General features: G+C 40.4%; 1 protein-coding gene across 1 annotated transcript; it reads right to left on the reverse strand.

The window, feature by feature from the left end:
- Positions 1 to 143: 143 nt before the first annotated feature.
- On the reverse strand, positions 144 to 9,837 carry LOC121908664 (discoidin domain-containing receptor 2-like). The gene is made up of 16 exons (XM_042428867.1): positions 9,755 to 9,837; positions 8,449 to 8,551; positions 7,668 to 7,905; positions 6,814 to 6,961; positions 6,508 to 6,610; positions 6,198 to 6,405; positions 5,533 to 5,773; positions 5,300 to 5,365; positions 4,654 to 4,790; positions 4,248 to 4,458; positions 3,935 to 4,158; positions 3,494 to 3,621; positions 3,067 to 3,285; positions 2,739 to 2,973; positions 1,070 to 1,219; positions 144 to 867 (listed from the first exon to the last, which is right to left on the reverse strand). Exons 1-16 carry the CDS (start codon positions 9,828 to 9,830, stop codon positions 733 to 735), a joined length of 2,622 nt encoding a protein of 873 aa, XP_042284801.1. The 5' UTR covers positions 9,831 to 9,837; the 3' UTR covers positions 144 to 732.
- Between the last annotated feature and the right edge of the window lie 3,837 nt (positions 9,838 to 13,674).

Here is a 13,674-nt window from a genome sequence, read left to right on the forward strand (position 1 = left end):
AAAGAGCACAACGCTTGAAAATGTCGCTACAATAATTTTTTCAGCTTGTGTCTAAAAGGCAACTGGACAAAAAATCCAAACCAATACAAAACAAAACAAAAACAAATGTGAACAACAAACTCCAGTCAAAAACAACAAACAGAAGTGCTTATTCATTTTTCTTTATTTACAAGAATCTTTGGTTTGACAGCTATTAAATATCTTGGTTCTTTGCTACTCTTCAACAATATACAGTTCATTCATTTCTGCAAAAGGACATAAAATGTTTATAAAACATGTCAGTGAGCTGCTGCAGAGTAAAAACACATTATCACCCAGAAAACAGTTATTAACATGTCACAAGAAACGCTGAACAAAAAAGGTCACACAACTGTACTGACATTCTCTAATAAATGTGCAATAGAGTTAGATATATGTATGGAAAACACTTTTAAAAATATTCACAATTATGTTTCAAAACCTAGACTTACCATGGAGTAGCCTACTCTATAAATAGACATAGCATAGGAAATAAAAAGAAATTAATAAATACTCAGAGCTCATTTGCATATCTACAAAGTAAGACCATGTTCAGTTGCACACCCTCTCATCATATCTTATTATTTACAGCACCATTGTGGTAAGCAAGCATAAAACAAATGGAAACATTTGACAGGTTGATTCAGAGTAAATCCTGACCGAAGGGACCAAAGGTGACAGTGCAAGACAGAGAGAAATGATACGTTCCATCTGCTACGCCAGGCTCTCCATCAGCCGACTGTGTATTTCCTGAAAGCTTGGCCTCTGCTTGGCGTTTCTCCTCCAGCAGCTCAGCATCAGATCATTGTACACTCTATCAGGACAACAGGGAGGCTTTGGCAGGTAGACCTGCAAGTGTAAGGCAAAATAATCTCAATGTAGGGTTGGTATTAAAAGTGCAATGAGTTGCATTTTTTTAAATTAAAAATGAACAGATTTTTTAGACATTGCCTGTAAATCTGGCTCTGTGATAGCCAGTAATAGTTTATGTGATCACTATAAAGAGACTGTACTCATGAGGATTGGTTGTCTAAACCTGCTGGATGCTCACCTGCTTGCCCTGGTCCCTGAAGAACTCGCCTGTGTTTTCAATGACCTGCTCGTCAGAGAGCTGGGAGTAGGGCTGCTTCTTGCACAGAGTCAGAATCTCCCACAGAGTCACCCCAAATGCCCACACATCACTGGCCATGGTGAACTTACCCTGGAAATGAGAAAAGAGACAAGTCAGGTGGAGCTATGGGGCTGCCTGTCTTAATGTACCAAAAGTAGTTTGCCCGACCGTAATAGGCTTTTTTCACAGGAGACATTTTGACATGTCACAGTAGGAAAAGCACAGGTGTGAATAATAAAATGAATGGAGGATGAATTCCAGTTTCAGGGTCCTGATATTGTGCATGTTGGCTCACTGTCACACTGTCTCATGACTTACTGGGACGGTAAGTCCCTCTTAAAAGCAGTATGGGAAATCTACAGCCCTTTTCTCAGTTTTCTCTGGTCATAGGGCACCAATTTCAAAAATAATTGCACATTTCTACTAAATAGGTGACCTAGTTTTAAGAAATAATCATATTCACAGTGGGGAATTTTCCCTTGAAATGGAAAAGTTAATGTTAAAATAATAAAAAAGTTTTTTATTGAACATCATGAACATACAGACTTTCAGCAGTTAAATAGAAAATATGCATTCTTGTGCAATTCAAAATGTCATTGTGCAAAACATAATTATATGTGAAGTACATGAAAATATAAGAATATAAGAAAAATAATATCAAAAAATATCAAGTAAACAGTAATGACAATGAAAAACAACATAATTAGTTAATTGAGGGACACGGAAAATAATTCTTCATAAAACAACAATGTATGTACACTTTTTTTGTTTGTCATAAGTCTTAAAGTAGCCAAAAAAACAGAAAAACATTTATGTTTAGGAAAGACTAAGAGACTCTTGCCTTGTGTATGTGGAATTTAACAATTACAAGTATAAGATTCATTGTGTAACACAGACGTTTGTTATTACATTCAGATTTAGTAACACTGTCACTATAGCCACAATTGTAACAGAGTGCCCAGTCAGTTTTATTAAAGGTGTTATATATGACTATAACAAGTCAAAATGTCTGATGTGAAAAAAGATAGGAGCAATAGGAGCAAGAGGGAGAATTCAATTAATCTTTATCCATGGCTGACATTATGACTTGTCGTAGCAGGAGAAGCACTGGTGAGAATGATAACATTAACGATGGCTCTCTTCTATTCAAGTGTCCAAGGAAGCCATACTGGTGAACCATAATTCACTGTACCAGGGTCATGAATTTGGAAAACCTAAATGGGATTCAGCCATCATTAATGTGATTAATTGCACCTGTGCCCTTCCTGCTTTGACATGTCAAAATGTCTGCTGTGAAAAAGGTCTGTCAGGCAGAATCTGTACACTTCCCCTCAGTCCTGAGAGGAGGTCTAATTAGGTAAGATAAGTGAAAACACCTGTGGGGGTGCACCATGGGAGTGTGGGGGCTTTAATGACTGATTATTGTGCTCTTCCTGACTTATTGACCTTAACTGAATAAAGTCTAATGTGACATTTAAACAGTAAACAGCCACTTCCTCAACATGAGCATGATTGGAACATGCTTTATGTCTTAACAAAACAAAGCTAGACTAATGTGTTATTTAAGTTTTCCTCAACAGACGTCACACATGTTCCTCAGATTACTCACCAGTAGGATGCTCTCCCATGACATCCAGCGAATGGGCAGGACGGCTCGGCCCTGGATCCGGTAGTAGTCCCCGCGGTACAGGTTGCGACTCATGCCAAAATCTGCAATCTTTATGGTGTAGTTCTTACCCACCAAGCAGTTGCGGGTGGCCAGATCACGGTGGACAAAGTTGAGAGAGGACAAGTACTTCATACCAGATGCAATCTGCACGGCCATGCCTATCAATTTACTGTAGCTAAAGAGCAAAAGAAACAGAATATATATTATGTATCAATATGTATTGTATGTATTATACCCCTCATAATCATTACAATTTAGCTGATCCTACCTGACCATACTCTTCTCCTGTTTCTCCTCTTGTCCTGTCTTGTCTTCATCAGCAGCCTCTTTTAGCCTGAGATTACAGAGGAACTGGTTGAGGTCTCCGTTTTCCATGTATTCAGTGATCATACACAGAGGGTCTGTGTCCACACACACTGCCAGCAAGCGGACAATGTTGGGGTCCCTCAGACGAGACATGATTCGAATCTCCTTCAGGAAGTCGTTCCTATGGCAGAGTGGGGACGAACAATTGTAATTCACTAACTGATTGACGACTTAATGAATAATTAGAACCATGCAGCTGGAGACAAATGTGTAGATTTTCTGCCTGTTTGATGGTAAATTATCAGGAAAATATTATATTATACACACAGTAAGAGATTATAATTTGTCTTAAAAGTGACAAACAAAAAGAAGTTACCAGTTTCTTATACCTTGCGTTCTTGTTGGCGTCTTCTCGCAGTGTTTTAACAGCAACCAGCAGAGGTGACTCATTATTTCCCTCTATAGACAAATCCTCATCCAAAAAGTCCTGCATGCCCTCTGCCTCACACAAGTGCACCTGTTTAAAAAACACTTTGTCAGTCCATCATCCACTTGGCACCACTTAAACCAATCTGTTTAGCTGTGTTTAATACCACTAAGTGTTGCCTCTTTGTCAGCATCTACTGTATAGTCACTGCATTTCACACTTCACCACACAGCAACATCTATCATTCAGTTCATTTCATTTTAAAAACAAGAGCTATAAAGTTACATCAACATAATGTTGGCATAGAGAGATCAGTCAAAAGAATCTAATAATCATTTCCAAGAGTACTTCTAATATCCCAAAGCAATGCTAACAAACATCAGAGATACAAAACTGAATGTACTTCTCCAAACTGGCCCTCTCCCAGTTTCTCCTTGAAGGTGAGCTTGTGTCTTGGGAACTCTCTCATGGATGAATCGGTGCCAGCGAAGAGATTCATGTTGACAGCCGTGATGGAGTAGGTGCTGCTGTCCGAGGACTCCTGCAGGCTGATGATGTCTGCCTCCGCATAGTGGGGGGCACTGTCTGAGCCACCGGCTGCAAGGGCTCTACAGGAGGTGCTTGGTCCTGATGTGGAAGAGACACACAAAAGCTCACATGCAGCAGCTGCAGCCGCAGCCGACCTCCACTGCTTTATTATGCTTTTGTCATCTTACCCAGGTGTTCTGTGGATTGAGCAAACTCGGGCAGTTTCCTGATAAGGCGTGAGGGCTCCTGGTAGTCGGAGCAGAGGGGGAAGATTCTCTCGTAGGTGGAGTTGGTGGTGGAGCCACTTTCGCTGGACAGAGAGGAGTGGTGGAAGGAGAAGGCCTGAGTCTGGACTGCAAGACGAGCTGTGAGTTCATCATCCAGGATGCGACGGGATGCCTAAGAAGGTGAGTAGTTAAAGTCTGCTGTTAATTATTGAATTAGAAGTCAATTTTGTTGAAGGGTGGTTGGATTAGAACCATAAGTCTGAATGATAACCAAAAATACTTTTCTCAGTGATTATCAAAAATAAAGACATCAAATAATCGTACATTTTTATGAGACATCGAATACAAAAGGAAAATCTCTTCACACCTTCTCAAGCATCTTCTGCCAGACTTGCCGCCACAGGATGATGACTATGATAGCTGAGAGGATGGCAATAATAGCCACCAAGCAGCCAATCAAGATCCTGGTATTGCTGTCATCCACTTTATGAGTAGGATCATCCCCTAATTAAGATGAGATGAGAGTTGGGAGTTGAGATGGATTTAATTTAATCCATCACAACTCAAGTTCTTATCATAGCCCAAATTAATTACATTCTTATTGCCTAATCCCCTCATGTGTCATTGCAAGCACAGTAAGAGAAGCGTGACTTTTTAATGATCAGTCATTTTGAAGTGTATCAGCAGGGGGCACTGTTTAATCAGAGAACATTCGAGCTAACCCACCTTTTTGAAGTGATACTACCTGCATTTTTAGACTGAAATAAATCATCACACATACTAGATCTAAGATGTATAACACAAATTCAAGCCAGATTAAGATAAATAATAAATGAATGTTTTTAAATGTATAATTATATTTATGGTTGACTGAAGATTATATTCACCCCATGTTTTATTCAAGTGAGCGTACACTCTCCTGCCAGTCTTTTTCTGCAGTGCCTGATTTCTTTGAAATTACTGCCAATATTTAAATAAACACACACACACACATATGGTGCTCAGCTGCTGACCTGGTAGTATGTTTGTTGGGTGTCCATGTTTGCGAGGAGTCAGAGATGTATTGTACACTGCTGAGCCTGTGAGTGGGAGAAAGAAAGGAGGAAAGACAAAGATGAAAGATATACTGTACAGTCAGACAGAAGAGCAGCTATCCAGCATTTTCTGGAAAATAAAATGGAGAAACATTCGGTTTCTAACGAGGCAGCGACTGGAAGATGACACCCACACAAGGATCCCATTTTACCTGACTGGAAGGCCACCTCACTGAACAGCATCCAAAGGTCACTGAAGTGGAAACGGCACTTGATGGCGCTGGCTGTGCGGTCCCCGAGGGGCACGGTGACAAAACGGGCGCTTTGGCTCACACGATCGACAGTAGGCCTGAAGGACACAGGGTCTGCCTCCCATTCTGATCCTGACCGGAAGTAACAGGTGGCCTGTCTGAACATCCTCACCCCTCGACTAAACATGTTGTTACAGTGAACCTGTGGGGGTGGATGCGGAATATGTAAATATATGCATGCATGATCAAAGAACTAAAAAGAAATCTTGCAATTAGTCAGAGGAGTCAGAATTAAGAGGGGAAGATTATGCAGAAGTTGGTCTAGTAAAGACTAATTTGTCTCGCTGTTGTAGCTTAAAAACATTATCTTCCATCTCTGGTCTCTGGCTACAGCATTTACCTATGACAAATAGACTGATTATACAGAGAAAGTCATTTTCACACTGCAATGACACTTCGCACCATTTAAAAATGTTTATGCCTCAATAAAATTTGCAGCAGCTATAGAGGACGGCTGCTTGCCCAGCATGGCACAGTTCAGTATAGTGTTGGTTCAGCAATTTTAACGTTATTCCACTTTGTCACCATAAAGCTGTTCACTACTACTCCCTGCGCTGACTTCTTACCTTCATGGAAGTGAAGTTTCGGACGTGGTCAAACTCAAAGGTCATCTCTACGTAACCTTTGGGGATGCTCTTGTTGCTCCAGCCCACATAGTCGTATCCTGGCCACATACTGTACATGTGGCTGTGAAGGAAATCATCCAGACCCCAGGTACCATCTGTCAGCTGGCCGAGCCCCTTTGTGAGTCTAGTAAAGGGCTGGATGGAAGAACTGAAAATAGAAAACAACAGCATGTCAAATTTAAAGTTATGACTGATATTTCAATGCGAAGAAAAAAAAAATTCTTTCTATAAGTAGCAGAAAAATACAAACCTTTCAGCTGATGCACCATCATACACAGAGTCATTAAAGTAGACATCCAGGCCTCTGTAGATCATTTGGTGCCCATCTGGGATGCTGTAAGACACCAGGCCATCTAAAAGGGACAGGTCAAAGGTTAGACATTATTGTTGATGTGCAGATTATGACTATTAACACATTTTTTAACATGTCAAATCATAAAAAATGACCAAGATAGAAAAAAACAAATACATATATTTTGGTAATTGTTTTTAAAATATGCTTGATGTTGGTAGTTTGACTAAATGAAGACATTTGTTATGGAAACGTATGACTAACCCAGCCATTCACAGCCGTAGAGCTCCACTCTCATACACACAATCATGGAGTGGTCTGTCACTGGCATAAAGCGCACAAAACGAGCTATGATGGGAGGCTCCAGATCCTTCAGCACCACATCATACGCATTCCTGTTCCCCTCGATGACCTGGCAGAGGAGATGCACATGACAAAATTCGGACTGTCTGAATGACACGTGTCAGGGATAGAAATCAAACTACATACTGTACATATTGATGATGGCATAAAATTAGGGGACTGACAAGAAACTGATTAAAAAAAAGTCATAATCAATGCAGCAGAGGCTGAGACATGCTGCCCTTTTGTCTCTTGTTTGGGTCAAGCTTAAAAAAAAACTGTATCTTACGCAACACAACTGCATAAACAATCATCAACTGAACAATACTGTACCGCTGCTGAGAATCAAGGTTGCTTTGTGACAAAAATTTTTGCATTTTTAACATCAGTGTGAGTTTTTCAGGTTAACTATTTTGTTATTTCTGTATACAAACTGGTACTCTATATATCATGCCAGTGCTAGTGTTTCTCTATTTAAAACCATTTTCTGAACTATGCTGCTATCAGTTGCAATGAAGATGTCTTTTCCATCTAAACACCTTTGACTTTGTTAAACTGATTGTGACAAATTCCTGTCATAATGACTAATTGAAGTTAAAGTGGTATATCTGGCACCCTCATACCGTTGTCAGGGTTACTTAAAGAAACAAAATGAGCCAATGACATACGTATGGTCCGCTTGTCTAACTGAAATACAGATTCAATATGGCAGTGTTTACTCTGCACACACCTGGTCATGATAACGTTTAGGCCCAAACAGAATCATACGCGCTCACCTGTCTTCCCTTCCTATCATGCCAGCCCACCCAGTTGTTGCCGTCACGGCTGTACTTGATCCTGTATCTCTGGGCGAACTCGTTACCCATGCCGTCGGCATGGCGACCTTGTGTGCCCACCAGCGTGATGAAGTGCAGTGACCGCAGATCCACCTGGAGATACTCTTTGAGGCCGTCGGGCTCTGACATGATGTCAGGGCACCAGGCACCATCCCCGTCTCCGTTGTCAAAGTCAAGTCTGAGGAGGAGAGAGAAGAATAAGAGATGAGACAGTGAAAGAAGGGAAGGGTGAAGAGTTCAGGAAGAGGGAAAGGGACAGAAAATCTTAGAGCAAGAATAAGAAGAATGTTGTGAAACATAAATGAAGAGGAAGGAGGTAGAGAAGACAAGAATACTGAGGGGAGAGGAAAAGTTAACTTATCTACTATGTGTTATCTTTTCTATGTTAATGAATTCGTATTTGCATGGCAGCATCTTCGACTACTCTGTACTCCATCTGGAAATATTGTAAAACAATACTGTAATTATTCAACTTCTAGCCAGTTCCTGAAAATCTCAACATATTCTGCTTGCACCACTTTGTTTCCGGCATCTTTGTGTTGGAAACATCCTGTGTGCTTTCAAGAAGTAACAAGGTCAAAGCATATTTCCTGATTATTGAACTTAAGTATTGTTACAACCCTGCATGCTTTCTAAGGACATATTAGAGTATGTGGCCCAAAGTAAATGAAAAGAACTGAAATGAAAGAAAAAAAATATTAATAATCATGCCATGACATGCCTGCCAAATTTTGCAGCAGTTGACTCAGACCACTGACTGGAAGCAGAGATGTCCTCGTCCTGAATCTGCCCACCGGTCATACCGAGAGGATAGCGACACATTTCTACAAACACATGAAGCATCACTGATACACATGCTGCTCACGTTATGAATATGTCTTTTATGTGTTTGTACATGTGAGTGTGAGATCTTTCACATGCCATATGAGTTTTTATCCTTTTTATATCCCTGCAGGACGTGAGGAGCTGAGTGTTAAGTGGTCAGGGTGTGTCCCTTCCCCCCAGTCCCCTTCCAGCAGCCCTGCAAGGCCTCTAAAGCCAAACAGAGGCATCACTGTGTAGGTGCCAGTCTAAGCAAAATGAGACACGAGCGGCCTCTAAGCTGCCCGGTCTTCAGTTTTCATTCCTTTTCATAATTTCTACAGCAGCCACGTGAGAGAAACTTTTGAGTTTTGAAGGATCGGCATCTGCTGGGCATTAACTGTTGTGTGGGTGCTAAAAAATACCTTTGACAACAACAGAAGCAAGATTATAGTATTAATATGATTCAGTGGCCATACGGCAGCTCACTGCATCTACCAGAGTGTCACTGTTTATTCATACCACCTCTACCTGGCAATTAAGGGACATCTGTGTTTTATTCACCTTCCCACTGAAAAGCTTGACATGTGCTTGAGAGAGAAGCAGAACAAATAAGCCTTTTACTGCAAAAATATTCAAAGTGGGAAAGTCAAATGACTGTATGTGTGTGTGTATGCATGTGTGTGTATGTGTGTATTACCTACAACTACGCCTTCAAATTTTCAAACTTTTTTTTTTCCCCCAAATGCCCCCCGCTTGTGAAAGGTCTGCCTGTTCTGAGGATATTTGCCGTCTGACCATTAGGTAAACCACATAGACACACATGCATGCGCGCGCGCGCACACACACACACACACACACACACACACACACACACACTACATTCTTGCATTTTAAGCCCACCCACCTAAAATTGCTTTCCTTCTCCATCTTGTCAACATACCTATCCCTCAGGAATATGAAAACGTTATTTTAAGCGAACATATGACAGATCCACATTGGCTGGTTCATACATTTATGCTTTAATCACACACTGTAAACTAAACTGGACTCATTCTATCATTCATTGTTCAACTGCACGTGCAGCGAGCAGGGCGGACTAGCGGTTTGAAAATGTTTGAAGTTTAATGCCCACCAAAGAGTTCAAGAAGTAAGAAACTGAACCTCTCCCTGTTCTGAGAAACAGTATCAGCTAAATGGCAGATATATAAAAGATAAATGTGTACCTGGGTTGACTTGAGATCTTACTGTAGCAGCCAGCAGGATAAAGACGAGGTGGTGCGTGATCTGCTGAACCTCCATGACCTTTGTCGCTTCTCAAGGAGCTGCACACCAATATATTTCAAGAAGGTTGTAGATCAGTGCGTGAGGTTAGTTGTAAGGCTTGTCATAATCAGCAAAGTAATCCAAAGTATGACTTTTTTTTAAGTTCCAATAATCCATGTCAACAAATTTACCACAACAATCATGGGTAAATTTAGGATGAGCATGAATATGTGGTTACATTTCAGTGATAGTAGGATGTAACAAACTGTTAAACAGAGTTAAACATCCTACAACCCTGGTGGTAAATGCACACACAGTCCTCCTTGTAATCCAGTCCTGCTCTCTCCTGCCACAGTACCTGCGGTATGAGCTCTCATTTTATTCGCCTTATAAAAAGCCTTGTGAAGGTTACAGTGACTTATACCTTAAACACACACTGGCATACACTAGATCCTCAGTGTTATTCATGTGGTGCATTCACCAAAAAACGTGGGGGGACAAAGTTGTTCTGTGGCAGTGTGACGTGTAGAATGTAGTCGTATTAATAGTGCAAAATGAGCTTCTGTCTGACATGCACATAATAAGAAATAAAATATACACTGAATTTAATGATGAGAACTCACATCTTTCACTAGAATTTCCATTTCTGAAGAGCTGACATGATGGTCATTGACCTTTCTGGTATAATAACTACTTTACTGCAAATTCGCTGGTACCTGATTAAAATAATAAGAAAAAAGAAATGCAAATAAAGCTACGACTCTCTGATCTGATCTGACTCTCTTGTGTATAGGCTTATTTTTAACTTGTGTCATGTATTTTCCTGCATGATGTTGCTCTCTATACTGAAGCAAGCCCGACACACACACATTAAACGTCAACGTGGACATTGGGGTTAATAGTCTCATATGAGGAAAATATGAATTAGACTTACTTTCGCAAGTTTTTCTCTCCTTATTATGAAACCATCTGTCTCAGCGAATATTCCTCATTTAGTTTGAGTTGATGCATTCAGCACTGCAAGTCGCTGACCTCTTCCTCGGAAGAACTTTCTGGGAATGGAAAAGGGAGAGAGAGAGAGAGAGAGAGAGAGACAGAGAGAGAGAGAGAGAGAGAGAGAGAGAGAGACAGAGAGAGGGGAAATGAAGGCTGATGTAAGAGTCTTTCTGGTCTTTCTGGCTGGAGTAAAGAAACAGAGAAAATAACACGCTTTGGGATTTTGAGGGGAGGCCAAAATCCCAGAATTCCACCTGATCCACAAATGGTTTCAATTATGGCCCACAGAGGCAGCTGAGAGCAGCAGTATCTGGCAGCTTCCACCAAGAGCTACTGACAAAAACAGAGCAGAGTTCATTTTCCTGCAGAGGACAACCTGCTAATTACTGGAGGAGATGTGATGCTTTACAGAAAAACAAAAAACTATCACAGAATGCAAACAAAATGAGTCACAGCAAGGATTAAAAGTAAAATAGCCACAGTAGCTAAAGCAGAAGGAGGCAGAAGAAGTTTTGATTATCATAAATCAATATATGAATCAGAATGGGTTAGGAGCATGGACAACCACAAAATATCCTGCAATTTATGCTTATAAGTCTTCTGACTTCTCCACTTCTTTTATCAAATGTTAAATTGAGAAAAAAACGCAATACAAAGTTTCTACTACAATACCGTTATGTATTTTTTACTAAATGAAACTGGCATGAATTCATGACATGGCACTGGTCAGAATGAAAGAAGTTCACTGCTGCTGCAGCAACACACATATCCATGAAAAGCTTCCTTAAGGATGTTATGTGCGAAACCAAAGCCTGATGTAATTTTCTAGAGGAAAGAAAATAAAAAGAGAAAGAAAAATATGGGGAAATTCTGAGGAATGTGTCGTGTTAAAACTTCAGTTGAACTGTTTATTTTATAAGTCCATGCATTTCTTTTCAACCACATTACCTCTTATTCTTTTCTTCAGTTGCAACACTTAAAAGGGTTTTCAAGACCTCTGTTATACTTCATTACAGAGCCATTTTGGAAAATATGCTTGCTTGCCTTCTTGCCAGGAGTTGAGAAAATGAATACCACTCTCAGTTAAAATGGCACCACAGCCAGGTTGCCTACAGTTGCTTAGCATAAACGCTGGAAAGAGGGGGAAACACCTAGTCCGGCACTGTCAAAGGTCAAAAATATGCCAACCAGCACCTCTAAGGCATTTTAGTGAGATTTAGTGAGATTTCAGTGAAATTTAGGTGCTGATAACAGGATTCTGGTACATTCGGACAGAGCAGGCTAGTTTTTTCCCTTTGAATCCAATCTTTATGCTAAGCTAAGCTAACTGGCCTGCTGGCTGTAGCTTCATTTAGTGTACAAACATGAGTGTTATGAATCTTCTCATCAACTCTTGGCAGAAAAAGTAATGAGCATCTTCTTCCAAATATCAATCTATTTCTTTAAAAGGTGATTTCTAAGAAATGATCATGATGTGTGACTGTCTCTCTTTAATAAAACTGATCACGATGGGTTAGCAGAATATCAACTATTTTGCAGGAGGAGATTTAGAGAGAGATTCATGACTCATCATAAATGGTGCAGGTTCTCATGGATACATGACGTACGGACATACAGAGACAGCTAAGTGGTGGCTCACAGGCTGACAGGTCTACTCACATCTGTTGGAGTGCATGAATATCATCTGCACAAGTGGTAAATTTAACTGGAATAATGAGTAATAAAAACAGATGTAATGGATGTGTCATGCTAGCAACTGTACAGTGAGGCTAATGTTGACGTCAGCATGTTAATATGCTCATAATGAAACTGTTGATACCTATGGCGCGTTCACACCATGTCGGATGGATGGGAAAGATGACTATGTTAAGGCCTTGCCAGCGTTCACGGCAATAGCCCACTAATTATTAAATTCTGAGTCAGATATATCAGAGCTTTCAAAAAAATCCCATTTTCTCAGTCATAATTATGACTTGGAGGTTGATGTCAAGACTGTTTACAAGTGGGAAACTGGTAATTTAGGAGGGTCATTAGTTTTGCAGGTAGCTATTTGGTCACAATTGTTGAACAAATAAAAAAAATACTCATCAAATTTAATAGCAATCCATCCAATAGCTGTCAAGACATTTAACTCAAAACCACAAACATCAATCTTATGGTGGTGGCAGTGGAAAAGTCAGTGAATCAGCAACATCAGGAGGATTGGGAACCATATAATAACCATAACCATACCATATAATATCTGTACAAAATGTTTTGCCAATTCATCATGCAGATGTTCAGATATTTCAATGGATAAGTAAACATTTTGACAAGCTGACTACACTTGAGGAAAAGTCGGGGGATCATTAGGATTCATCCTCCAGGCAATATGGACATCTTTACTGCAGTTCTAAGGAATCCATCTAAGAGTTATTGACATAGTTCACTAAAAATCAAAAACATCCAACTATGGTGCTAGAGTTAAAGTCAGGGGATCAGCAGAGTCATTAGGCTAAAAATACCAAACCAAAGGATAACACAGCATGTACACTGAAACAATGTTTTCTCAGATAATTTGACTTGATTACAATTAAAAATACTAAGATAGCTTCATGAGGGGGTGAGCAGAGTGACACTATTATAATCATGCAAAGTAAAAGCCAGCTACTGGAGGCCGCCCACTATCTGTGTCAGCAGCTGCACTAGCAGAGCTGCAGGGTGTCGTGGCTGGAGGTGGGTGAGTAATGGCTGATATTCTTCATATTTTCCAGCTTGTCTGCAGCGTTACATCAAGCGGCTGCTGTCTGCACACACAGTGAGCTTGACGGATGCTGAACATGTGCAACAACCACAGCTGGTGTATCTGTAATGATGATAGAGAGCCTCACAAAAGACCTTCTGC

This window comes from Thunnus maccoyii, chromosome 12 (genome assembly GCF_910596095.1).
Source record: "Thunnus maccoyii chromosome 12, fThuMac1.1, whole genome shotgun sequence".
Lineage (NCBI taxonomy): Eukaryota > Metazoa > Chordata > Actinopteri > Scombriformes > Scombridae > Thunnus > Thunnus maccoyii.

What these genes read in the sequence shown, in the direction of transcription:
- LOC121908664 (XM_042428867.1), bottom strand. Translation starts at nt 9,830, where the DNA reads ATGGAGGTTCAGCAGATCACGCACCACCTCGTCTTTATCCTGCTGGCT. An exon ending in GATGGTGCATCAGCTGAAAG is followed by an intron (nt 6,406 to 6,507) that starts GTTTGTATTTTT and finishes TTCTATTTTCAG; the next exon opens with TTCTTCCATCCAGCCCTTTA. An exon ending in GACGCCAACAAGAACGCAAG is followed by an intron (nt 3,286 to 3,493) that starts GTATAAGAAACT and finishes ACTCTGCCATAG; the next exon opens with GAACGACTTCCTGAAGGAGA.